The sequence below is a fragment of the Brienomyrus brachyistius genome, chromosome 2, assembly GCF_023856365.1.
Source record: "Brienomyrus brachyistius isolate T26 chromosome 2, BBRACH_0.4, whole genome shotgun sequence".
NCBI lineage: Eukaryota > Metazoa > Chordata > Actinopteri > Osteoglossiformes > Mormyridae > Brienomyrus > Brienomyrus brachyistius.
Genome location: NC_064534.1, coordinates 32,346,588 through 32,373,755, shown reverse-complemented (window position 1 = coordinate 32,373,755; position 27,168 = coordinate 32,346,588). Strand labels below are relative to the sequence as shown.

Below are 27,168 nucleotides of genomic sequence, written 5' to 3'. Positions count from 1 at the left end.
GTATATAGACTGTACCTGTCAAAGGTTTGGACATACCTACCCATAGAAAGGTTTATTTGTACTATGGTCTACATTTTAGAATAATTATAAAGACATCAAAACTATAAAATAACATATATACAATTATATACTGACCAAAAAAGTATTTAAGTTGGGGGGGGCAGCTCTGTGGGTTGAGACTCAGAAGGATGTCGGTTCAAACTACTGGGCCGGCAAAGTAATCCCACCATTGGGCCCTTGAGCAAGGCCCTTAACCCCTATTATTCCAGGGACTGACTGACCCTGCTGTCCCCTCTATGCCAGTTTCATGAGGTGGCCTCCTGGGATGCTTTTCCAGCTGCCCTGAGGAAGGACCCATATATATGCTGAGCACTCATTGGCCACTTTTCCTTCACTCTCTAGTCAAACTCCTCGCAAACAATCTCTAATGTGTTTAGGTCAGGTGGCCAGGTCATGTGATGCAACACTATCACTCTCCTTTGTGGCTTGCATGGTGTGTCCAAACTTTTTACTCTCTCTTGTTCTGCGTGTCATGTTTTGCTGCCGACAGATAAACAGTCTACTTTTCAGTAAACTGGAATATAGACAGACATGGTTGTTATTGGCACTGGCTAACTTTGGGTACCATTAAACAGAAAGTTGATGCTTACCACTGGAGGTTTAAGTGAACCAGTAAGGAATCTCTTAGTCAACAGTGAGGCCATTCACATAAAGCTTGTGGTAGGTTTTTAGCGTACTGGGTTATCCGTTTTGCCCTCACTCCCTTCTGACCCCAAATTGTGCTGCTGCAGGCGTAACCAGGTGCCCCTGAACCACGAGAGCTCCAGGAAGCTGCCCAAGATGCCAAACATCTCCCCTCAAGCTGTCAGACACCTGTGGATTCGCACTGCCCTCATAGAGAAGGTTTTGGACAAAATTGTGCTTTACCTGGTGGAGAACAGCAGGTGAGAGTGAAGAGGGTTATCTGTGTTGTCTTGTGCTTTTGTAGATGAACCAAGCTTCCTGTGATCAGACCTTCAGTATATGTTCTCTTTCCTTTACAGCAAATTCTATGAGAAGGAGGCAGTTCTGATGGACCCCGTGGATGGACCCATCCTGGCATCTTTGTTAGGTACTGCTGAACACACCTCCCTGATTTCTGGGAAAGCATGTGATATTGCAGGATTAGCATGTGATGTTAAATGATTAAGAAGAGGGTCGACTGCTACTCCCACATTTTACTTCTTATTTCATTTTCTGGAAAATACTTTGAAAGACCTTTGTGCATGATAATGTGCTGTACAAATAATCTCAACATGATTTCCATCAAACAAGGACTCTGTAATACAGAGCAGAAAGTCTGTGGTCTATGGTTTTTGCAGAAGCATTCAGAGAGCTAAACTAGGGCAATGTGAGCATTAGCAAACTGAACCTCTTGTGCATTTATTGAAATAATCATAGCAGACACTAATCATTAGCCAACCAGAGAGTCTTATTAAAGTTCTGTTCTTCAAGTCATTCTTGCAAAACAGGCTGTGGTAGAAGGGAAAATTGATTATTGTGGAGTTTCCCATCAGTATTAATGCAGATGTCTTAACTAATTGTTCGAAAGAGATTCACAACTCTACTAGTTCTACTATTCACCACTCTACAGGACCAAGATAGCATGCTAGGATTTTGATAACCTGCAGCATGAAAACAAGCTGGGTTGGCTGACAGAGATTACCTAAAACTTCTCAGATGAGCCTAGAACCTTCGGTACCAGTGGCAGCCTTGCCTTTGTGGGTAGTCCTGACCCTGTCTAATTGCAGTGGGACCCTGTGCTTTGGAGTACACCAAGATGAAGACAGCTGACCACTTCTGGACGGACCCCTCGGCTGACGAGCTGGTCCAGCGGCACCGCATTCACAGCGGCCACTGTCGACAGGACTCCCCTACCAAGCGGCCGGCATTGTGTGTAAGTGAGCCCATGTGACCTTTGTCGTGGGTGCCATGTTTCTCTGTTGAGCTCGTAACCACCATGAATGCCTAGGTTGGGCTGCCTGTGATTCACAGCCAATGCATTTCTGCTGGGCGGGTAAGAATTAGTTGATATTGTACAGTCTTAAAAGCAATCATTTTCCCTGTATCCAGTTCATCAACACATTAGAGCTATGTCTGAACATGTACCTCAGTGCTTGCTGTGATTTGAATTGGTTTTCTGGTCATGAATCCCATTTCCTTCCAGATCGTTGAGCGTTTCCTCTTTCTTGGCAGCAGAATAGTTTCTGCTGACAAATTGCCACCCGTCTGCGGCAGCATCGGTGGCCGCATCAGGCAGTATGAGGAGAGACGCAGGGCACAGTGGGGTATATCGGGACATTCTTCAGGCATGGTGGCACTAAGCGCAAGTGGGGAAGCTTCATAGATGTGTGTCTCTTTATCCACCATAATGTCCAGCAAAAGCACCTGGGTCATTTCTGTTGTTTAAAACAGCATTTCTCAAACTTATTTGTCCTGGGGACCAGTCATGTCAGGCTTTGGGGCTGCAGGGCCCTGCATAAACGACTGCCCCCAACCCCCTGCGGATGTGTATCCACATAGATAGACAGACAGACAGACAGATAGATAGATAGATAGATAGATAGATAGATAGATAGATAGATAGCTAGATAGATAGATAGATAGATAGATAGATAGATAGATAGATAGATAGATAGATAGATAGATAGATAGATAGATAGATAGATAGATAGATAGATATCTATATTGGTTAATACATTGGTATCAGTCAATATTCAGTTTGAAATTGACATAGATCCAATGTGTCAATCTTGATTGACATTGCCGGCCAAGTTAGCAGTATTCAAAATTGGCAGCACCAGAACACCGAGATGGTTGCATTGGATGATCAACCAGATTCTGTAGTGGAGGATGATGGATTTCAGTGGCTCATTCACCACTTATAAGGGACATGTTAGTCCATTATTAAATCTGGCTTGCAGGTCAGTCTTTCATTTTCCATAGAATAAAAATGGTGTAATGTCATTCTGATAATCAGCGCCGGGAAGCTCTGTGGATTTCACTGCCGGCATCCCCCCACTTGGCAAGTGGCTCAGAGGTTAACTAGTTAACTAGTATTGGTTATATTGGACAAAGTCTGTTATCGGTATTGGTCAAAATTTCCTCATTGGTGCATTAGTAGGAAGCCTAGGTGAAAGCAGCCAATCAAGTAGCTCTTTCTGCATGTCTTTGTTTTTCTCTGCACAGTACAGTACTTGGCCTTTTTGAGAATCTTACACTGGTTTGTTCTACCTGTTTAATAATATCAAATAAAAATTAATGTTCTGAGATTCATTGTATTCAATGAATAGTGTGTAATTAAGGGAGCTTTTCCAACACATCCGCTATTGTATTTTTAGTACTTCAAAAAGTGTTAAAAGTACAATACTTCTTGTGTTTTTCACTGGCATGAAAACAGGTACCGGCGCAGAATGACATTATTACAACGGCGGTGGGGTGTTTTGTACTTAAAATCAAAAATGGCTTTTTTAATGAATTATAGGGCTGGGCACATGCAATTCTCAGCACTGCATGCTCTCTGTGAGTCAGTCACTCATATCATTTTCATTCTTTCTGTTTAAATCATTCCTAGATGGGTTAGGGAGAATTGTATCTTTTCTGGGGTCCGCTTTTGCTTTATAAATATCCCAATGTTTATTACAACAAAATCCATCCATCCATCCATTTTTCAAACCGCTTCTGGGTCGTGGGAGATCCGAAGCCTATCCCGGAAGCAATGGGCACGAGGCAGGGAACAACCCAGGATGGGGGGCCAGCCCATCGCAGGGCACACTCACACTCTAGTCACTCACACAGCATGCACTCACACAGGCAATTTTATGGGCAATTGAGTAACTCCTAGTTAGCTTCAGCATGTCTTTGGGCTGTGGGGGGAAACCGAGGTACCCGGAGGAAACTGCATGACAACATGGGGAGAACATGCAAACTCCGCACACATGTGACCCAGGCAGGGATTTGAACCCAGATCCCAGAGGTGGGAGGCAAAAGTGCTAACCACTGCACCACCATGCCGCCCCTGCAGCAAAATGGCATGGCGATATTTTAAATTTTGCAAGTATTACACAGCCATCCATTCATCCATGTTGTTGAAACTGTTATTCCAACCAGTTCGCAATTAAAGTTTGGGTCTCTTCATTTGTCCACACATCCATTACTATTACTTATGTTGTTTTACTTTATTTATTGTTGTTTTCTGAGTATGTAACTATGTTTTTACAGGAATTCAGATGTGTTTTGTTTGTAAAGCAGGATATTTGCATAACCAATCAAGAATAAACATGTTTGCAAGTCCCACCACAAAGTACCAAAAACCCCAGCTGGTTTGGTACTTTTGATATGGTACTCGACTGGAAGTCAATGGAAAGTACAGAATTTTTAGTACCAAAAGTACAGTACCTGATGCAGAGGAAATGCTTCCTAGGTTCCCATTGTCAAACTTGTGAAATGTTCTCAATGTAGTTGAAAAAGGTTTGAATATAGATTATAAAAATAACTGAGTAATCGATTCATCAAATTTTGGTAAAAATTTATCACTTATGATGCATCAAATTGTTCCCTGAATAGTCATAATCAAATTGTATCGGCTTGGGGCCACCGATTTACACCCCTGCTTCCTGGCCCTGCTTCTTGAAGAGCCTGGTTTGGGTGGCAAAATTTAAGACATTCCCAAGCCTACAGCCATGGCATATTGAGTAGATAAGTGACACCACTATGATCTGGCTGTGGTTGCCGGGAAACACCAGACCTGGCAGCCATGCTGTGTTTCTGTGCAGATTTTATCGACACCACGTTAACAGTGAATCGGCCCCCACATCTACCTTCACATGCAGATCCAGAAGAGGCACTCCAGCAGCAGCATGGACGAGCGGCCCTCACCTTCGCTCTCGGCCCGAGACTACGTGGAGTCACTGCACCAGAACTCCAGGGCCACATTGCTGTTTGGCAAGAACAACGTCCTTGTGCAGCCGGTACATAGCTTTTTACTGGAAGTTGGTTTGCCTTCCCTTTATTACAGACTTTTAGAAACAAGAAACTCCTATTTAGCAGTGGTGTGCATATGCTTACTCTTCTGTATGAGGATATTTCATGAGATTCCTATCATGGTCCTGTTCTGTGCATTCTGACCTCTTCTATAGCAAGCTATTTCTCAGGGAGTATCCATGCCATGATGATTCTCTTGCAGAGGGATGATATGGAGGCCATCCCTGGCTATCTGTCCCTCCATCAAACAGCAGATATCATGACCCTGAAATGGACTCCGAACCAGCTGATGAATGGGTCTGTAGGGGACCTGGACTATGAGAAGAGGTGAGAACACTGACCAGACCAGAACAAACTAAAATGATTAACTTCTCTGTAGCTGCTGCATAGTCGGGTGAGCAAGTTAGGGTGGGGAGTGAGGCGGGAGTGAGGTGGGAGTGAGGCGGGAGTGAGGCGGGAGTGAGGCGGGAGTGAGGTGGGAGTGAGGCGGGAGGTCCCAGCTTAGCCAAATCTGACAAAACCAGGTGGTCTCTTTTTACCCAAGTTCTAGAAGCTTATTTCTCAACAAAGGCTAGGATCACAGACTGCTATTGCATTTGTTCACTTAATTTGCCTTCTGGCGTTATTAAAAATCTGGGGTTGATAATCATGCGGTTGTCAGGGTACCCATGAGGGAGAATTGACACTATTTTTTTTTAATACCAAAGCTGCTCTGAGGCATGATCTAAATGAATGCGTCAGACTCAAATCACAATAAGGTTTCAGAAAAACGTTCTGTATTTGGTGCTCCTATGCATTTTAATGAAAGGGTCTAAAGTATTATTTGCCATGAAGTATCCCTTTAACATTCATTCTCAGAGCAAAACCAACAATCAGAAACACCCGGTAGATGAAAATAACCATCTTTGTAAAGAGAGAAAAATAAGACATCATAGATTTGCAACCGCAATTGGTTCCGATTGACCAGTCTTAAGTCGGCACTTTATTTTATATGCAAAAATTGTCACATGTATAGTATTCTGTACAATGAAATTCTACAATGTTTAACTTATGTTGTTTGGTATTTTAAACTTCTTTTAATCACAGTTTTCTTAGTTCCTTATTGATATAACCTTCACAGGTGTAGATACCTGTCTGACAGTGACTGATGGTCAGGTGGGACCTTCGCAGGTATAGATACCTGTCTGACAGTGACTGATGGTCAGGTGGGACCTTCGCAGGTATAGATACCTGTCTGACAGTGACTGATGGTCAGGTGGGACCTTCGCAGGTGTAGATACCTGTCTGACAGTGACTGATGGTCAGGTGGGACCTTCGCAGGTATAGATACCTGTCTGACAGTGACTGATGGTCAGGTGGGACCTTCGCAGGTATAGATACCTGTCTGACAGTGTCTGATGGTCAGGTGGGGCCTTCGCAGGTATAGATACCTGTCTGACAGTGACTGATGGTCAGGTAGGACCTTCTCGGGTGTATATACCTGTCTGACAGTGACTGATGGTCAGGTAGGACCTTCGCAGGTATAGATACCTGTCTGACAGTGTCTGATGGTCAGGTGGGACCTTTGCAGGTGTGCGTACCTGTCTGGAAGTGAATGATGGTCAGATGGGACCTTTGCAGGTGTAGGTACATCTCTGACAGTGTCTGATGGTTAGGTGGGACATTCGCAGGTGTGGGTACCTGTGTGACAGTGACTGATAGTCAGGTGGGTCCTTTGCAGGTGTGGGTACATCTCTGACAGTGACTGATGGTCAGGTGGGACGTTCGCAGGTGTGGGTACCTGTGTGACAGTGACTGATAGTCAGGTGGGTCCTTTGCAGGTGTGGGTACATCTCTAACAGTGACTGATGGTCAGGTGGGACGTTCGCAGGTGTGGGTACCTGTGTGACAGTGACTGATAGTCAGGTGGGTCCTTTGCAGGTGTGGGTACATCTCTAACAGTAACTGATGGTCAGGTGGGACGTTCGCAGGTATGGGTATCTGTGTGACAGTGACTGATAGTCATGTGGGGCCTTTGCAGGTGTGGGTACATCTGTGACAGTGACTGATAGTCAGGTGGGACGTTCGCAGGTGTGGGTACATCTCTGACAGTGTCGGGTGGTCAGGTGGGACCGTCACGGGAGTGGGTATCTGTCTGAGAGTGACTGATGGTCAGGTGGGACCTTCGCGGGTGTAGATACCTGTCTGACAGTGACTGATAGTCTTGTGGCACCTTTGCAGGTGTGGGTACCTATCTGAGAGTGACTGATGGTCAGATGGGACCTTCAAAGGTGTGGGTACCTGTCTGAGAGTGACTGATGGTCAGGTGGGTCTTTTGCAGGTGTGGGTGCATATCTGACAGTGTCTGATGGTCAGGTGGGACCTTTGCAGGTGTAGGTACCTGTCTGAGAGTGACTGATGGTCAGGTGGGTCCTTTGCAGGTGTGGGTACCTGTCTGACAGTGACTGATGGTCATGAGTGGTAAACAGGCGGTGGACTTTATTGCAGTGCAGTGCCATCTGTGAAATCAGCAAAGATAAGGCTATGAGCTCTCAGGCTCAGTGGCAACATGTGTGTTATACCACGATTATAGTGTCCAGAATTCGCGGTATTGTTAAAATGTGCTGAAAATGATTTCACCGAGTGTTGTATTGGAAACCACAAATATGGTTAGCAGCACTATGCAAAATGTATTTGCATAAACATAAAAATAATTACATAGCCAATACTTTATATAAAGATATGAAAGCCATATGAAATGTGCATTACCTTTAAAGATCTCCAGAGCGCTGTCACTGGCTTCCACCATGATTTCACTGATGCAAAACAAACCCATGTAGCATGCAGCATCTGTGCGCCCTCGTCTGGGATACCGTTGCTAACTTTGGTTGATGCTGGACGGTATTTAATTTGAATTTTGAAGTGGGGTAATCAACCACAATTTTAATGATGAGTAGAATTTGAAATGGTAATTCTAGCCATTGGGAATGTTATTATGGTTTACTGTGAAACCGTTTCATCCCTAGTTACCACACCCCTCTTGAAAAACTAATATTATTACAAACAAAAAAGCCTGTCTGAGAGCTTATAGCTGGGCCCTACTCTGGGCCTGGGGCAGTACAGAGCCTGATGGTAGGTGTCTGTGTGAAGGCCAAATAATATTTAGATCCTCCCCCGACCTCCTAGAGATCTACAATTATCCGTATCCCACACATTTCCGAGCCTCTGGGACGACTGTCTTTTCCCATCACCACTGTCCAATCCACAGGATATTAATTACTTTATGCATTTGTTATACACCAGTTACACTGTACTCCCTGTGGGTATTTCTCATTCAGTGGGCTGCACTGCATTTTTAATTAGTTGTTAATTTTAACCGATTCTATAAAGCCCCTCTCTCTGATGAATCAAAACAGCTGGCAGCTGACTGAGTCAGCTTCTCTGTATGTGGGAATGATTCTCATGCTAATGTGATTGCTTGCAGTGTGTACTGGGATTATGCCATGACCATTCGCCTGGAGGAGATCGTCTACTTGCACTGTCACCAGCAGGGTAGGCTGCCTGGCCCTGTGCTGTCTTACACCCCCATCAATTCACGCTACCCCTCCTCCACACTATAATTGATACTTTGCTGGTTAACATGTCTAAATATACCAGAAACCACTCTGTTACTATTTTCCTTTCATGAGTAAGATCCTTGTCAAGCATTCTAAAGAAAAATAATCTAGCTTCTGTTGGGATTAATATGAAGAAACACAAGCAGTCTGTAGTGTAGTATGTGTCAGTATAGTATTAGACACAAAGACCATTGCTGTGTAAAACAGATATTAGTTTTAGCAGGTAAAAATGGAAATTCAGTCCATTTTTAATCATTTTCAGTTTGAGAAGTTGTGCTTAAAGAATCTAGGCATTATGTGGTGATTAAAGAGCCATAAAAATACATTTGAGAAATTCAACAGGAGTGTCACCAGAAATCATGACCTGATTATTGTCCATTATCTACAGAAGTTGTAGTGAGCTGTTTAATGTAGAAACTATTTTCTTCTACCAAACTCCACACACCAGACGTATAACTGCGCAGAAGATATTGCTGGGGTTCTCGTGCTCGTATCTTCTGTGCAGTGATACGATCGGTGCACGGAGTTTGGAAGAAGGAAATAGTTCCTTCATTAAACTGTACGCTACAAAGTATGTGGATTATCTTCAATATCCCGCTGATTTCCGGTAAGAGGCACTGCTGTTGAATTTTTTGAAATATACTTTTTTGGCGATTTAACAAACGCCATTCACTCACATTATATCTGAAGGAGGCCCCACGTGTCTATGACCGATATCTCTAAAACTAAACTAAATCTAAACTAAACTAAAACTTTTTCAGTTTTGGGGTGAACTGCCCATTGATGGGCTCTGAGTGTTGAGGATGAGACTTAAGGGTGGTCAACTAAAGCATTCATTAAACTGCAGGTCAATGTGACGTGCCTCAGTGTGTTCATGTTTATGGGGTGTTGGATGATGTGTGTGCTTTCAACACTCTTTATTACATTTCCCGTACTCCGCCCCCAGTGGACAGCGGGGGCACGGTGGTGCTCGTGAGCCAGGATGGCATCCAGCGGCCCCCTCTGCGTTTTCCTAAAGGGGGACACCTGCTGCAATTCCTGTCCTGCCTGGAGAATGGCCTCCTGCCCCATGGACAGCTAGACCCTCCACTGTGGTCGCAGAGAGGAAAGGTGTGTATGTGCGCGGCGTTTCCACTGCACCAGGTGCCAAAGTTTTAGTGCTAAAAAGTGGGCACTTCCCATTTTCCATTGATTTCCTGCCTGGTACCAGTACCCAAACCAGTACCGAAGTACCAAACCAGCTGGGTTATGCCTTTGGTACCTTGGAATGGGACATGCAGATGTGTTCATTGTTGATCGATTATCGATTGATCGATTAAATAACCTGCCTCTGAAACACAAAACACTGGCATCATAAAAAAGCGCTGTTGAGAACTCAGCAATGTTACCCCAACAATGATAAACACAGTAAAATGATTAATAATAATGGATGCATAGACAAATGAAGAGAGCCAAGTTTTAATTGCAGTCTGGTCAGAAGAACAGATTCAACGAGATATGGATTGCTTGACAAGAAATAAAAAGTATTTTGTAGAATATATAGGATTGCATGATATTGGAAAAATTTCAAATATTGCAAGGTTGTTTTCTTGCAATAAATATTGGGATATTTATAAAGCAAAAAAAGTTCTGAATAAATACATTTTTCACAAACGTGTTCAGGAGTGAATTAAATGGCAAGGATGGAAACAATTGTTTCTGAGAGCAAACAACAGTAAACTTTAAACTGATTTTTCAACAGGAACAATCATTAAAATTGCAATGCTTGCTAAGTTTTGTTTTCTGTGACAGATTAAGAATGATTTAGTGAAATTGAACCCCCCATGTAATAATCTCCGTAGAGTATGATGGTTTAAAAAAACCTGATCTCAAACCCAGCTGACCATCACAGTCCTTGCAATGTTAGAATTGCATGTGCGTAACATCCCATGTTGGTATTAATATTGCACATCGTAATAAGTATAATATAGCTCATTTTCAATTCAGTAGTAAACACCCCTCCTGAAGTTGCGACGATGTCATTTTACCCCAGTACCAGTTTTTCATGCCAGTGGAAAACGAACACTGCAATTACCACTGATTTTGTTACTGTTCTGAAGCACCAAAGATTCTGTAGATGGTGCAGTGGAAAAGCGCCCTATGGGAACACACTCTGAGACCCTGCATGTCCCCCTCAAGCACACAGAGAGCAGGGGGCACCTTAGACTTATAAAAGTGGAGCCGTCTAGTGTAATCAATGAAAGGCTTCAGAAAGAATGATCGCCCTTATAGGATCAGATATTCTGAATCAGAATGTCTGTGTTTCACTCTAACTCTTCCATTACGTCTCTGATTCAATTTGTATAATGCGCACATAAATTTAGCCAGTGCTATCTTTGTGTGTGTTTATTTATTTGATGGAGTGCTTTTATTTCAATGGTCCCTGCAACCCCCAACATCCATTAACCAGACACACATCTATTATGTATATTTGCTTCTCACAGTTGTGCTTTTTTTCCTGGTTGTTTTATTAAAGCAATCCAACTTTTTCCTATTTCAACAAAGCCTTTAATGTTTAGTTGCAGGACGCGCCTGCCCATTCTTGAGTGAAGAATGCAAGAGTAGAGCAGGCAATGGAGCAGGAACGGAGACCTCATTACAGTCGATTTGCATGCGGTTGCCCTCACCCCTGATAAAAATGTAATAGCTTTTGATATCACTTGCAAAAACACCTTTTGGAAGAATAGGACCAGACTTCCTCGTCTCTGCCGGCACTTGTGGATGCCTCATGGAGCCAACATTAGCAAAGGCTCCTGGCCACTTCTCTCACTCCTCGAGATTAAACCAATTTTCCTGCCAGGAGAGAATAAAAATAATAAAAAAAGAATCAAAGTGAGCCACAGGGATCTCCTGGAATAGGGGGCAGTGAATCACCTACTGAGGGTGTAATAGTTTGTGTCGAGAAGTAGGGGCAGAAACAAGCTTCAGATTTAATAACAGGTCACTTTACAATTTGCATCCCTAGAGAGGATTGCTGTTATACCCAAGAACAGAGTCACTGCTTTAGGAAATAGAAATACAGTCATATTTCGGCTCACAAACTTAATTCGTTCGAGGACTCAGTTAGTGAACCAAAAAGTTTGTGACCTGAATCGATTTTTCCCATTTAAAATAAGGTAAATACAAATAATTTGTTCAAACCTCAGAAACACAGAATAATTTTTTAAAAATGTTTTTTTGTGACCAAGAACATAGACTTAAATTAAAACAACAAAGGGAAAGAGTGAATATATGTTTACGGAAACCGGACCAATACACCCCTGAGCATACTTGTACGCTTGTTGGCAAGCTGGTTGTTCAGAAGATGCCAAAACGCGGAAAAGAACCACAGAACTTCCCACAAAAAAACTGAACAATTAGATTAAAAGACTGAGTAACAGTCAAAAACAATACAGTAATTTCGAAAATGTGATTTTTTTATTATACTGTACAATATTTTCATATGCCTAATATTTTTATGTACATTTCGTGATGCCACATGTTATATGGCGATGAACTTCTTAGTTTGTGCTGTAAACAAACACGCAGTTGCCACTGTGTGTGAATGGAGAATATAACACTTACACAGGAGTTACTTAATAATGTATGTTATTAATGAAGTACTGTCATTTTATGTATAGATATGTGACTGTTAAAAACCATCACAAACATGTATATCAATCACTGAAAGGTACCGCTGTAACAGAACATTCTGTCTCTTTCTATTTTTTTTCGTTTTTCAGGTATTCGACCTCTGAAAAGATATAGTAAAGACATACATCTACAACAAGTTTTTTATACATTCCACAACTGTTTTTGTGCATAATGTACACTTCTTCGTGTTTCGGGTGACTCTTCGGGGCGCCTTTGGGGGATGTTTGTGTGCTCGCAGCCTGAAACACAGTTCGCAAACTGGCACAAAAAATTTTCAAACATCTGGTCCGTAACCCGATTTGTTCTTGAACAGGACTGATCGTGGGTCAAGGTACCACTGTAAATAAAAAATGCAGGAGCCATTGAAACGGGAGACCATTGGAGCACTAGTGTGGTTTGTGCTTTATGCTTTTGGTTGTTTAGTTACACTTTGTAACAATTTTTGTTCCTCAGTTTTCCTGTATGGGTATACTAAGGGCTCTTATGCATGAAACACCAAAAGTCAATCCAGTGACTAGATACAGTGAACAAAATGCACAATTTATATTGACCATCCATCCATCCATTAATCCATCCATCTTCAAACCTCTTATCTAATACAGGGGCACAAAGGGGGCAGGAGTCTGGATGCAGGATGAGAAATAAATCAGGGGCTTAGCCAGCATAGGATAAAATATATGTTTAAAATAATAATCATATCAAAACAGTTACTTAAGAACTAGAAGATGTAGACTTAACCTTAATCTCCAGTTTACAACTTAACCAGAGGAGGCACAAACATAAATGAATAGATATGCTACTTCGAAAACAGTTCTCCGCTTATTCTGGTTCTGCAGGTCCTCCCAAGTTAAACTCCACGGCAGAAGCGACACGAGCTAAACCAGGCGTTCTTTGTTCTGCGCGACGTGTGTTTCCACACCGAGCCACTGAAATGAGCTGCGTCGCGAATCTGCGTCTCCTGGCAACAGTATGAATGGTCGTGATTGGCTGCGAGTCAAGGTGTAAATGCTGTTTGACCCCGCCTGCTATGTGTGCTTTGAGAGTTCTGCATGCGGTCTGATGGAAGGGCTGTGCCGTTCATCGCGGGGGAAGCAGCAGGTGCATAATTCGATACTGAAGGCAGAGTAATATGGTCGCTTCTTAATTCAGCCCCCAAGGCATTAAACCTGCAGGTTTGCCACCAGGGTGGGATGAAGTCTGTTTTTGTGGTTAAAGCCCACTGCTCACATGGTGCTCATATTAATATGCACACGATGAACCGTGACTCTGATTATTACATAGTAAGTAGCATGTAGTAAATTCCACTGTTGCTGAAAAACATTGCCCTGATTGCTCTATTTGAATGGCCCCTCTCACCCTTTGTACATAATCACAAGCACAATCTTCCACTTGTTCCATTTTTATCATAGGGAAAGCACAGCCACTGGCTTCTGCAGGTGGAACACTTTACTCCGGATATTTTCTTTGTGTAAATTTGTGTGCTTATTATCTCGTGACCCATGACTCACTGGATAAGCTGATAGAGGAAGGATGGATTTTCTTCCTGACATTGTAGAAGATGTAGGTCCCCATTGTTGCTGGATAAGCCACTAACTTTTTTTTTCCCAGGGAAAGGTTTTCCCGAAACTGCGTAAGAGATGTCTGCAGAGTTCATCGGAGTCCACCTCCGACAAAGAGGAGGATGAGGCAACAGACTATGTCTTCCGCATCTTGTTCCCTGGTAGCCAATCAGAGTTTGGTAAGTGACTGTGCACTGCCTTCCCTTTTAAGGATATGACACATTTGATTTTTATTTGTAGTTTCTCCCCCTTCCATCTGTCCGCTTGCTGAGTTGTTCGTTGGTCCGATACATATTTTCATTTATCGTCGTTTGTTTGTAGCATTGTTCTTCTGTTCATCATATGTCTTCATTCTTTGTGTTCATCGTTGTTTGTTCCAGTGACCGTTGCTCCCAGTTGCCCCCTTGCTCTCCCCCTGCCCCGCTCCCTCTCCTTGCACGTGTGGAGAAGCCCCTCTCGGAGATCCAGGACCTTGGTGGTCCCCAAGCACTCCTGCAGCTGCCCTGGACCCCTCCAAGACCCGAATTCACACCGTTGTAAAGCTCTGACCCTCGTGTTTCTCCTGGCCAATTCTGCCTCAGATGCTCCCCACCCAGAAAGCCCTGCCTTCCCCCTTTTTGGGCGTGTCTTAAGCCAGTGGTGTTGTGGGTAATCAGGAAAAGAGGGATACATGGGTGAACAATTAGCTTGACAGAAAGACATCTGGCTACACCTTTCCTTTCATCTTCTGTGATTTTTCATTTCATATTTATGTGTCCTGAGCAGCCTTGTTTACTTCTGAAGGATTTACTTCAGCTTTACAGTGTGTGTTTGGGTCTCTGCATGTGGTGTTTAATTTGGTCCAAATCTGTGTAATCCAGCTCTGGTTCACAGCTAGTGATTGACCTCAGATTCCACGACGATCAAATCCTTCTGGCACGTTGGCCCTTTGTAGTCCCTGCCAGGTCTTGGGATGTTGGCTCTCGTAAGCAGCAGGATAACGGTGGTGTTTCCTGTGCCTCAGTAACCCCAGACCTGATGGACCAGGGGGCAAGTATGTGGCACCCGACCCCCAGGAAGTCCTCCTGCTCCTCCTGCTCCCAGAGTGGCTCGTCGGATGGGGGCCCCCCCAATGGCTGCAACCAGGAGAGGTGAGGAGGCCCCAGGAACTTCCATCTGCTGACAGAGGGTCACATTATACAGTTACTGAAGCGCTATGTCACCCGCTGTAATGCAGATGGGATCCGGTCATTAGATTATCACGTGGAGAACTTCAGCCTCACTTGCAAGATTTGCTTGATGTTCCATGAACCGCTTAATTGGAATAAACTAAATTCAAAGCATATGAATAACTGAGAGACACTAAGCCATGTATTTTTATAATTGTGACTTACAATGCTGCCTATTGAAATACTGGATAGATTACTGGATAAATTCAAGTGCACTGCTGAAGGGTGCTATGATTGAGCCCCCTGGGACAACTGATCCTTGGCCATAACCAACAGGCTACCTGATTGGTCCTCTGATCAGAGCTGTGGTCTGTGGGTTCACCTCCGCAGGGCCCCCCTGAAGCTGCTCTGTGACAACATGAAGTATCAGATCATCTCCCGGGCCTTCTATGGCTGTATGTACCCATCTCTCCACTCAGTTACTCAAACGTCATCTTGAAGCCCATTGTGATGTCATTTAGTAAATAGCCAACCTAGGGTATATGATTAGCATTTTTTACTTTGATCCAGTATTAACTTTTTGATTATTTTTTTGATGACTTATGAACCCAGCTGATCATTTTTCTTCAACGACCAGCATTGATTCGTACCAAAGTGATGGCGAAGTGACCATTTAAATTTTCAAATCTGAAAACCCTTGAAGACATTAAAACTCACAAGTCGAAGTTAATTCTGTGAGTGAGCAGCCAGCGAGCAAGAGAAGCTGCCTTGGATTCCATTCATGTCTGATTTTCTGCAAAGGAGCTCTTTCTGAACATATTCCTATTTGCAGCTGTTTACCAATACCAGCCTTAACAATTTAAGATTCTCTTGTTCGGCAATAAATACCCGTATGCATATGCTAATGCTAGACTTGAAAGGCTGCATTTAATGATGTGTAGCGGAATCTCACTGATGCTAACTACGGCAGTGGTCTAAGTGAAACGCCTTATGTAGGAGCCTCTAATCGCTCTCGATCCCGGCTTGCAGGGCTGGCATACTGCCGCCACCTCTCCACGGTGCGCACCCACCTGTCCGCCCTGGTGAACCACACCATCGTGGATCCCGACGTGCCTTGCGACGCCCGCGGGGGTCTCTCTGTGGAGGTGTGGCGCAGCTTCCTGAATGACTGCACCGTGAGTTGCCCCCACACACACACACACACACACACACACACACACACACACACACACACACACACTGGATGCCAGAGCCTCACGCAAACCGGCGGTGCTGTTTATCGCACTCATTGAACTGCGCCCCTCACACTCTCAGTCACGCAGCCATATGCGGCCGTGACTAAGGTGCTTACAGGCTGCCAGCAACAGACACGGTAAATTATCGCAACTGGTGACGATCTCTCCACTCCGGGCATTTTTGTTTTTGCTGAATTTTGTTCTGTGTTAAATAATTTTCTGATTATAATCTATTTTTCCATGCGGTGCCTTAGATGCCCATTTAGTTTATTTAGCATATTTGGCAAAATTATGTGAATGCAAGAATATTTCATAAGCCTGATCATGATTATGATTAGTTATAGTCCAGATGAAACTACACAATGTAGCTATGGGCTAAGAGTAGATTCTGATTAAGATGAAAGTTTTCTACAGACAAAAACCTTCAGAAACAGGACAAGTTAGTCTAGATCCTCCTGGGCCTTGGACTGGGGCTACATTCTTCACCCCTGCATCACCTCATCGTGTCGGCTGGTGCTGCCCGGGTCATGAGGCATGTTCCTGTGCGTGTCATGCCTTAAAACCTCGGTTTCCGGTTGTTCGTCAGGCTTATGAGGAGCAGGAGCTGCTGAGGCTGGTGTACTTCGGGGGGGTGGACCCCTCACTGCGCAGAGAGGTCTGGCCATTTCTGCTGGGACACTACCAGTTTGGGATGTCAGAGGCCGAGAGGAAAGAGGTGTGTTTGGCGAATGACCTGTGAACGGATAAGCTCTTCAGGGAACGATCCCCGGCAGTCCAGCTAAATCAGAACCGTAAACCACCTCAGGTTTCAAATGGAGATTTTATAGAATGCTCTTCCGCTGGAAAAAAAATGGACCTTAAACTGGAATTTTCCTGGGAAGTTGCCGCTGGCTTGTAGCTGACTGCATTCTGTTGATGTTCACCGTCACCCTAATAAGACGCTCCTGAAATTGACAATGATTAGGGGAATGTAAATGATTCCACATGAGCGTGTTTGGCCGCTCTCCTGAGCGGTGCTCTCTCCCCCCGGTGTGGCAGGTGGACGACCAGGTGCGGGCCTGTTATGAACAGACCATGAGCGAGTGGCTGGGCTGCGAGGCCATCGTGCGGCAGCGGGAAAAAGAACAGCATGCAGCCGCCCTGGCCAAGTGCTCGTCCGGGGCCAGCGTGGACAGCGGCGTCCAGCGCATGATGCACCGCGACTCCACTGTCAGCAACGAGGTAGCCAAGCGTGTCATCCCGCCATCGCAACCCGACTTAACCATAGCTGCTGTTTTTCGCAAACCGTGTTTTCTCTCCCCCGTGACCCTACCCTGGGGTGCGTCCTGTTTCCCGGTGACCTCATCCTACCCACATCCCTCCCCACACCCCTATCTGCACTCCAGTCCACCCAGAGCTGCAGCTCAGGCAGACAGAGCCATGCACGACTGCAGAGTGACTCCAGCAGCAGCACACAGGTACTGTGCACACACGCGCATACATCCAGCTGTGTCCACGCCGCACGAATCGCCGCAGCCGCACAAAGTGCTGCATACGCTGTATATTTCCGCTTCCGGCACGTTTCACTGTCTGCTGAGGCAACACTGGCCTTTCCAAAGCCCACCTGCACCACTTGCAGTTTCACCGACTACACATTTGTTCCTCCCCTGGCAAAAGTCATCACGTGACACAGGAAGTGAAGATGGGGTTTAACAAACCCAAATGGAAAGGCATCTATTCTGCCTTTGGTATAGGGGAAGCACACATGAAGGTAAAACAGGCTTGTGGAAAAGGCCAAAACTGGGTACAAGTACAGGCATCAGGGCTTTGGTATTTTCTGTGGAGTTTAGAGAGACCTAGAACCCAATCTTAAATGGGTGCTAAAACAACACATGTAAAATGAACAAATGGCCTTATCACCTGACTTTGCCTGACCAATCGCGAGTGCCGACCTTGCCTCAGTCTTTCACTGATCTATTCTGGAAACTCTGTGCTCATTAGGCGTACCTAGCCATGTCTGTTAAGCTTTATTTTGGGACCTTAGACCTGCATGTGTTCTTTTTTTCTCACGTTTCCATTCTGGTTATGTGTCATTCTGTGGTATCATCGCATAATTTGTATCTGTTTTGAACTCAGCATGACTTAATGCAGTGCGCACTCATACACGATTAGCCCCTTATTGCCATCTGTTTACATAACTGTTTCAGTACCTTTTACGAGGTGACAATAATTGGATTCTTGATCTCACGCCCAGTTAGTCAACCTGCTGCTCTATTCATGTAATTATTTTAAAATAACGTTTTAACCTCTATATTTATTAAGCTGTATTTTAGGTAATGGCAGGTATAACTATTAAGATTTCTGTCTGTAATTTCAATCTGTCAGTGTAGTAATGTTTATATTCCTTAATTATAAACTTAATTTGAATTACACTAAAAATGTTTTAAGATACACACAGGAATGTAAACGGTAATTAACAGTCCTGTCATCCAAATAACCTTCAGCTTGCAGTCTATGAGAATCTCTGTCCTAATTCTCTGTACCACTTGTGTCATGTGGACCCTGATTAAATGTGCTGCTCACCAGTGGCTGCCTTAAGTCTGTCTTCTGGCTTATTTCATTGAAAGCATGCCTGCAGAAATGGATGATTTTAGGGTTACAAGGTGAAACTATAGGTCTACAGTGTGCTTATACTTAACCAAACCATTTTCCAGAACCGCTAAACCAAGACAGGGTCACAGTCAGCCTGGAGACTGTCCCAGGAAGCAAGGGGAATGGGGCAGATGAACTCACACTTACACACATTATGGGAAATTTAGAAACGCCAGTTCAGCTAACTGCATGTTTTTGGGAGAGCCCAAGAATCAAATTCCAAACCCTGAAACTGTGAGCCACAGCGCCTTCTACTGGGCTGCTGTGCCTCCTACTTCAAACTCAATATCACGGATTTTTTTTGCTTGAATGTTACGGTATACTTACGTTACATATTTCTCATTTTTGCATTTATGAGCTTGTTCCTGAAATATCATCAGTGAGACCATTCCTCTCTCCCAGCTACGCTGGTCTTCTCTGCCGTCCCTCATTCTCTCCTCTGTCATGCTGTTTTTCTCCGGTTTGTTGCTGCAGGTGTTTGAGTCAGTGGAGGAAGTAGATCAGATAGAGATGGAACCCAAGGGTGACGAGACCAAGCAGGTTCCCAAAATCCCCAACGGTGCCCTGCCAAATGGTACTAGCTCCCCCGATTCGGGACACCCCTCCTCCCGCAACTTCTCCATCACTTCCGGCCTCTCGGACCGCTCACTGAGCACTGAAGACAGCAGTGCGCCCGATCCGGCAGCTAAAGGTGCCTCTCTCCAGCCACAACTTCCTCAGCCAAGCCCAGTCAAGGCAGAGCAGCAAGCTGAGCCCATTCCTGCTGCCAGTGTAGACACCAAGCTTCAGGTCCCTCCTGAAAAGGGATCAGTTGCCAAGGAAGGAGCCAAAGGCAATGAAAGACAGGAAGCCATGGCTGTAGATAAAGAGGTCATCAGTGTTGGGGAGATGATGGAGTGCAAGACTCAACAGACAGGGGGCGATGTGAGTCTAGAGACCAAGGAAGCAGAGATTCCAGCAACACAAGCCAGCAGTGCTTCAGAAACTGTAAAGGCAGAAACCCCTGAAACGAAGCTGGTGTCCAAGTGTCCTGAAGCATGGGGGGCTGTGGGTGGAGAACTGAAGGAGCCAGGTGCGCGAGAAGCACCAGCCCAAGGTTCAGAAGCAACTGACGGCCACCATAATGCTAAAGAAGAAGCCAAAGGTGAAGAAATGAAAGAGGGGAAACCCACTGAATCCGAAGAGATCAAGGTTCAGCAGAAGAAGGAAAATGGAATGAAGTTCACGGATATTAACATGCCTAAGATGTTTGAAACTGGGTCCAAATTGTTGACAGCTACTGAAATTCCAAGTTCTGTAAGGACTGAGGAGGTCCTGCTCACTACAGACTCTGATGAGTCTCCTTCTGCGATTGAAATGGAGGAGATACCTCTGGTTGCCAAAGTGTCCATGAGCCCGTGGGACAGGAAGGCCCCCTCCGAGAGCACGGGAGACTCGCTGTCAGCCCTAGCAGACAGCGTGGGGGCGAGCCCAGAATTGGAGGATGCGGAATTGGGTCCGGCAGGGTTGCCGGTACTGGAACTGCGGCTGGAAGATGACGTGGGGAAGGCCAGCCCAGAGGGGAGTGGGTCAGCCCTGTCCGAGCCCGAGATGGAAAGTCTCTTCCCCCAGTTTGATTCCCTGGCCGTTGGCGGGGAAGTGAAAAATGAAGCTGCATCACCTGTCTCCTCCATTGGAACCACCTACTCCGTAAGATCCTGCTGCCGTCTGGAACATGTGAGATTAACACATGGGGCACTGAGCATTAGCTAAAGGGATGATAAGAGAGTGGCTTCAATCACTTATGACTAACGTGTTATTTCATTCCCATGTCTTATTATTGTTGATTATTATAGCAAGAGCTACTAGACATGTACACCATCAACCTTCACCGAATCGAGAAGGACGTCCAGCGTTGCGACAGGAACTTCTGGTACTTCACTCCCGCCAACCTGGAGAAGCTCCGTAACATCATGTGCAGGTGCCCATCAGAGTTGTCAATGCACATCCACATGCAGAGAAAGCCCTTATTAATTCCTTCTCGGGAGCTTTTTAGTAGATGTAACTTCAGCATGTCCTTATCTTCACAGCTACGTTTGGCAGCACCTGGAGATCGGCTATGTCCAGGGTATGTGTGACTTGCTGGCACCCCTCCTCGTCATCCTGGATGACGGTGAGTCTGTGTTTTTTCCATGAGTTGAGAAAACTATCACTGTAACCAAGAAGTCTGACTGACTCACCCTCTCTGTCTCTCCCTGCCTTGACATAGAGGCCATGGCTTTCAGCTGCTTCACAGAGCTCATGAAGAGGATGAACCAGAACTTCCCTCATGGGGGTGCCATGGACACCCACTTTGCTAACATGCGGTCTCTCATCCAGGTAAAACGTCCCTAATCTGGAAGCAGTGACTCCTCAGGAGATCAACAGAGAGCTTAACCACCCCTTGCATGTTTTTGAGGATAAAACTTGAGGGTATTTTGAACTTGGGGGAAACGATGCACTGTGTAAACTCACTTGTTATTGCGGGCTCTTCACCTACATTATGCCAGTTTATACCTCTTCTGTTATTAAATTAGAATGCAACTAGAACACAATAAGACTGCAGGAACTCTGGAGTGATAGTTTAACCATATTGCCATGAAACATAAAAATGTTTAATTCAGATAGTGTTGCTATAATTTTCTCCCAGAAGCTGTAGAGCAGATGGTGAAGAAAAGTGCTGGACAAAAGTAAAATTTGCAGTGTGTGTGTGTGTGTGCGTGTGTGTGTGTGCGTGTGCGTAAATGTGTTTCATTTTGGATAGAAGCTTCTCCATTACCTTCTCTCTCCACTTCTCCCTCCCCTAGATCCTGGACTCTGAGTTGTTTGAGTTGATGCACCAAAATGGAGACTACACCCACTTCTACTTCTGCTACCGATGGTTTCTGTTGGACTTTAAACGAGGTAATAACCTTCTGCCAGGATCCACTAAGAGCAGTGCTCGAATGCAAGTGCCTGTTCTTTGAAGGTAGTCTTTTAATTTAATACATCAAACAGCTACAAAAATTCAGTATTAAAAAAATCTGTTCCATGAAAGCAAAGGTTGTTGGGGAGGTTGCTGCTGCTCCACTTCTCCATCTTTGCATAATTTTCTGTTCTTTGAACATTTGCATTTCTCCCTGTGATGTGAAGTGAAGCTGAGTGTGGGTCTTGCCAGCTCTTGCCACTGACCTCCATTCCCTTTGCTCTCCACACCCCTCCAGAGCTGGTGTACGACGACGTGTTCGCCGTGTGGGAGACCATCTGGGCCGCTAAGTACACCTCCTCAAGTCACTTTGTCTTGTTCATTGCTCTCGCTCTGGTGGAGCTCTACAGGGACATCATACTGGAAAACAACATGGACTTCACGGACATCATCAAGTTCTTCAATGGTGAGCAACTTCTGTGGTTTCACCTGAGAGCCGCAGTCAGACAGCTGCTGAAAGAGATAAGGCTCAGAGAGAAGCAGGAAACTGTTATGTGCTTATTTCACTGCCACAAAATGGCTGCTATATCGCCCCCTGATGCTGCAGTTGAAGGTCTGCTGTTACTCAGAAATGACTTGTAGCACTCTGAGTGTGAGAGGAACAGTCTGAGACGATTACACTGTTGTTATTGTTAGAATGAAGCAATGAATGAATGTGTTATTTCTGGTCATATGCCTCATTCTTACAGAGATGGCGGAGCATCACAACATCCAGCAGATACTGACTCTGGCTCGCGACCTGGTGTGCAAGGTGCAGACGCTCATTGAGAACAAGTGACCCCACGTGACCCCACTTCCTGTCAGTTCCCCTGAACAGGCTTCCCAGTTTGCTGCTTGTCTCAGCCGCGTCTGACCTGGAGTCTCGTATGCCGTCTGTCACCGTGCAAAACCGTGTATCATTGCCTTTTGCCATTCAGCATTCTCCTGCATCTGCCAGTATGTGTGTAATATAGCCTACTGTAACAGGTAACAGTTCAGGTATGGAAACTCAATGTGTATTCTGGCCTATAAGAGGCACATGGCCCCGGAGGATAGTCTGATGTCACCTCTGTAAAACCTTAATAAGTAGAAGCAATTTGACTGATGGTGTCTTCATAAGATAGATCAGGTTTTCAGGTCAAAAGTCACTATAGAAGTGATATCAACATGCAGCATTCGGTTCTGACCATCAAAGACCACTTCAGTGTTATGGACAGGCTGAGCTATCTCCTCCTAGAACTTAAGCTCGCTTTCTGGACTGTTCTCTTAGAGAGCGGCTGGAGATCGTCTTTCCGGCTGAGTTTGCAAATTAAGAGCGAGAAAACATTACAAATCTCAGCCACAATATTTCCGGAACATTTCCGTATTCGATTGTCGAGGTGCTTCGTATTGGCGCAATTATAATGACTCAGTTTGTTAGTCAGCAGGAGGGCGAAACAGAAGTCAAGTCAGTTGGAGTAAGAACAGGTTGTGAGTCATTAGCTCAAAAGAAGAAAAGGCCATTTAGGCAGCACTCAGGTGCATTTATACAAAGTTCTCTATCTGGCATGTTTCACAACAGAAATTAGTAGTTTTTCAGTGACATCAAACTTTCTGAAAGTCATGTCCATTACATAAACACACGATATCACCAGAAAATTATCTGTTACTTTTGTGAAGAGATATCCTGGAAATAATGTATGAAATTTATTGTACTGTCCTGACAATCAACGTTCTCACATTTTAACATGGTTCAGGTCCAGCTTGCTTGCCAGTATGTTTTCCAAGGGCCTTTAGGACTGACTTTTGGCCTCATGACTAACAGATACACACATATCTTTAATCATTAAAATATCAGAATGCCTTCAGTATGTCAGATTTTAAAAAAGAGGCAAATTGCAAAATCCACTTTTATCATTCAGTGCTTCTGACTGAAAAACGGCTTAAAACCTTTTTTCATGGAAATATGTCTGGATGAGGAATTTTGAATTGATCCAGTAACAATTTCAACTGACAGTACAAAGGTTTTCCTAAAATCATGCAAAAATGTAAATGAGCTAATTTTAGTAAAGTCAGCTTTATTTGAATAATTGTACGATTGTACAGTGCATTCTGTTATTGTTCACACACCATTGAGGCTTTTGTTATAAGGTATAATTACCTTCCCTCAAAACTAGCATTGGTGTAGTATCGTCTTTGTATGATGCTTTTATTTTGGTGAGCCTGCCTGCATATCTGCGAACCTGTGTGACTGGAAGCAAGATGGTCCATTGCATTCTGGGAAGAAACATGAACACTGTTGAAAGGCTGTCAGCAATGTGTTAATGCCAATGTATTATATTACATTTTTATTTTCCCCTCCTATGGCATTGGTGTCTGTTCCAAGATAAATCTATATATTGCTGTCTGTGTATTGTACTGTAACAAGGGGAAATTAACAAATGTAATTAAAAAGTGTCTGTGTATTAAGAAAAAAACTATATTATGATATATGTAATATATATAGAGAGAGAAACGTATATGATGTATATGTGAATTATGGTTTTCTGGACAAAAATGAATACAAAATACAAAGATATAATACAGTGCTCTTATTTATTTTTTCATTATTCTTCAGTGAATCACTGTATATTATGTAAATCTTGTGATGCTTATTCAACGTTTTCTATTGTCAGTCAATATTTAAAGTACCCCCATGCCTTGTAAAATGTATCTTATTTTCATTGATCTCCCTCAGTACCATTCCTGTGTTTCAGGTTGATCGATAGGGATGGAGTCCATTTTAACTTAAATAACAACATGTGTTTGACATAACACTTTGTATTATCAAAGTAAAAAAGGAAAACCTGGATTACCAATACAAGTAAACTGTCAACTATTAAGACAGATAGATATAAGGTGTTTGCAGGTAGTTTTTATACATTTAGTTCCTCAGGTGAGACATTTTTAAATCCAAACCAACTTCATACATCTGCATGCGTTACTGTAGAAATTTATGTGTGGTTCCTGGATCAAAGGTCACTAGCATCCCATTCAGGATATGACAGCAACAACATTAAGGTAACAGATTTACATCTTTAACCAATATGACGTCTGCAGCCCTTTTGTAGAAAAGAACTTTGTTCAGCACTGTGTTTTAGAGACAAGCTGTAACTTAACTTGAACATGTCACACGAAGGTCCCTTTCACCCTGCTCTGAAAGTGACCTTTTTTAAAGTCTTGCAATTGTTTCACATTAATTATGCCACCTAGTGACTTAATGTACATTCACTTGTGCTATAAGAATGTATGCTAGAACATGCCTGTGCACTGTTTACAAAGATGTATTTGCCAGAATTGAATGCAGACTGCTATTGCTGCCTTGGGGAAGTGTCATTTGTATTCATAAAGCAAACTGTAGACCACCTGCCCCCTTTACCACACAATTATTATGCTGCAAAACTGACTCTTAACTAATGGTACAGGGGACAACTTACATTTCCCTACATTTCTCACATCACAGAACTGGACCTCCATTCCTATTCTTCAACTTCCTGAATTCATCTGTGTTTTTATGTTGCGGATGTTTCTCGTAATGCATTTAATGGTAACTCTTTGTGACTGCAAATTACTGTATGTTACAGCAAAATGACAACAAAAATTTATATATTTTATTGATTTATTTACTTGAATTTGCTTTTTTTCTAAGCTAATATATTTGTTATTTTGTGGTTGGTCATAAACAGTATAATGCAAACAAATTCTAAATATTAGATGGTCTATGTATTTATAAAAAACCCAATAAAATGGAATTCTTCTTATTTTTCCAATTACTGTTTCAGTAGACTGAAATATTTATCTCTTTCCAAATAGCTTCAAAAACATTAGTTATTATTATTATTATTATTCATATGAGTAAAAATGAGTAACAGTGAGTAACAATGGGGTGGAGTATACTTATCCTTGGAAGTTTGTCTTTGGATTTGGAGGATCCTTCCTTGGAATCACCTCCTGCTGAGGCATCTGTCTGAACATCAGAAACAAGAAATTAGGTGGTATGAGTGGTTTGGGAAATTTTGTGGGATCCTTGGAGAAGCCTGACAATGCATCTTTGAAAGGCAGTTTAACAAGCTGTGAATTTCAGCACATAACAATGTATCTACTGGATTTTCACTGATTAGTTCAATACTAATATAAAATGTGAAAGTATACTAGTTATCACTACATTAACTTTAGAAACAGATGGGACACCAAGCCATAGATAAAATGCACTAACTCCCTGTACCCATGATTGTAGAAAACTGTACTCACTCTAAAATCACCACATATATTAATATATAGCTAAAAAATATTATATAGCTGGGGGCGTTAATCTATCAGGTGATCTATCAGAACACCATATGCATGACAAACTGCCTCAATCATTTTAATATATTTATATAGTGATGACATTTATTACATTTCCATTCAGGCCATTAATCATCCCTAATGAAGGAGTAGCATTCAAAAATATCTACCCCAGTTTCTCTGTGTTTACAGGAAGCTCCTCTTTCAGGTGAGGGGATGTACTGGTATTAATGACCTAGCGTTAATGGTATAGCTTATTAGCCACTAATTGGATCGTGGCGCGTCCTGGAACGAAAACCAGCAGATTCAGGACATGCTATGAATTAATAACAGCCTATGAATTTAGTTGTGTATTCTGGAGGATTTGCCCAAAGATACAGACGGCATCAGTATCTCTCCTCATTACCTCATTCTTAATTATAATTTGTATTTTTCCAGTTTAACATACCCATACCATAAGATTATCTTCAAGCCATCTTAAGAGTTGTTTTTCTTGGACTGTTTGGTTTTTTTAGGTTTTTGTGGAGTGATGGGTTTGCTGTCCCTTCAGCAAAAGCCTGTTCACAGCAAAATTACTGCAGTCATCCTCCTAACAATGTGTGGGGAAGCTCAGAGGAAAAGGAGAAAGGAAATAGGCTTTTCCTGCCTCCTCCCAGTACTGCCCAGGACAGCACTGCCCCCTGTTGTCACAAAGGAAATAATAGGTAACCAAAACATTTATACTTAATTATGATTATAATGGCTCATGAGAAAAATAACATTTTATTATAATCTAATTAGATTTTTAATGAGTAAATGCTTACTAATCACATTTATACAGTTTACCTAGCCATTTGTTTTTAAAGGAAATTTTAAGAAATTGTGCGGAAGCATGGATACTACTAGTTTTGATTTCTGTCTGCTGCATATTTTTCCAATTTTTGTTTTTCCATATTCACTTTGCTAAGGAGCATCCCTTTCGTTTAAGTACTTCGTTTAAGCCATTAAGTGTCACACAGATCTGACATTATTCCAGGATCCCTGTATAATAGTGAATCC

At 43.4% G+C, this 27,168-nt stretch overlaps 1 protein-coding gene across 3 annotated transcripts in view; it reads left to right on the top strand.

Annotated features, from left to right (window-relative positions):
* sgsm1a (small G protein signaling modulator 1a) overlaps window positions 1-25,613 on the top strand; it is a 49,453-nt gene extending 23,840 nt beyond the window's left edge. For 2 of the 3 annotated variants that reach the window (XM_048999453.1, XM_048999447.1), the window contains 21 exons: window positions 792-944; window positions 1,044-1,111; window positions 1,791-1,936; window positions 4,872-5,009; window positions 5,225-5,349; window positions 8,486-8,553; window positions 9,565-9,728; window positions 13,899-14,028; window positions 14,853-14,979; window positions 15,388-15,452; window positions 16,027-16,172; window positions 16,819-16,947; window positions 17,271-17,453; window positions 17,618-17,689; window positions 19,338-20,552; window positions 20,699-20,823; window positions 20,933-21,015; window positions 21,112-21,221; window positions 21,689-21,785; window positions 22,085-22,252; window positions 22,536-25,613. In XM_048999453.1, coding sequence (XP_048855410.1) covers window positions 792-944; window positions 1,044-1,111; window positions 1,791-1,936; window positions 4,872-5,009; window positions 5,225-5,349; window positions 8,486-8,553; window positions 9,565-9,728; window positions 13,899-14,028; window positions 14,853-14,979; window positions 15,388-15,452; window positions 16,027-16,172; window positions 16,819-16,947; window positions 17,271-17,453; window positions 17,618-17,689; window positions 19,338-20,552; window positions 20,699-20,823; window positions 20,933-21,015; window positions 21,112-21,221; window positions 21,689-21,785; window positions 22,085-22,252; window positions 22,536-22,624 — 3,601 coding nt within the window. In that variant the 3' untranslated portion in view covers window positions 22,625-25,613. Of the gene's footprint in view, window positions 1-791; window positions 945-1,043; window positions 1,112-1,790; window positions 1,937-4,784; window positions 5,010-5,224; window positions 5,350-8,485; window positions 8,554-9,564; window positions 9,729-13,898; window positions 14,029-14,852; window positions 14,980-15,387; window positions 15,453-16,026; window positions 16,173-16,818; window positions 16,948-17,270; window positions 17,454-17,617; window positions 17,690-19,337; window positions 20,553-20,698; window positions 20,824-20,932; window positions 21,016-21,111; window positions 21,222-21,688; window positions 21,786-22,084; window positions 22,253-22,535 lie in introns of those variants that run through there. The other variant, XM_048999459.1, reaches the window with a different exon arrangement.
* Window positions 25,614-27,168: the final 1,555 nt, after the last annotated feature.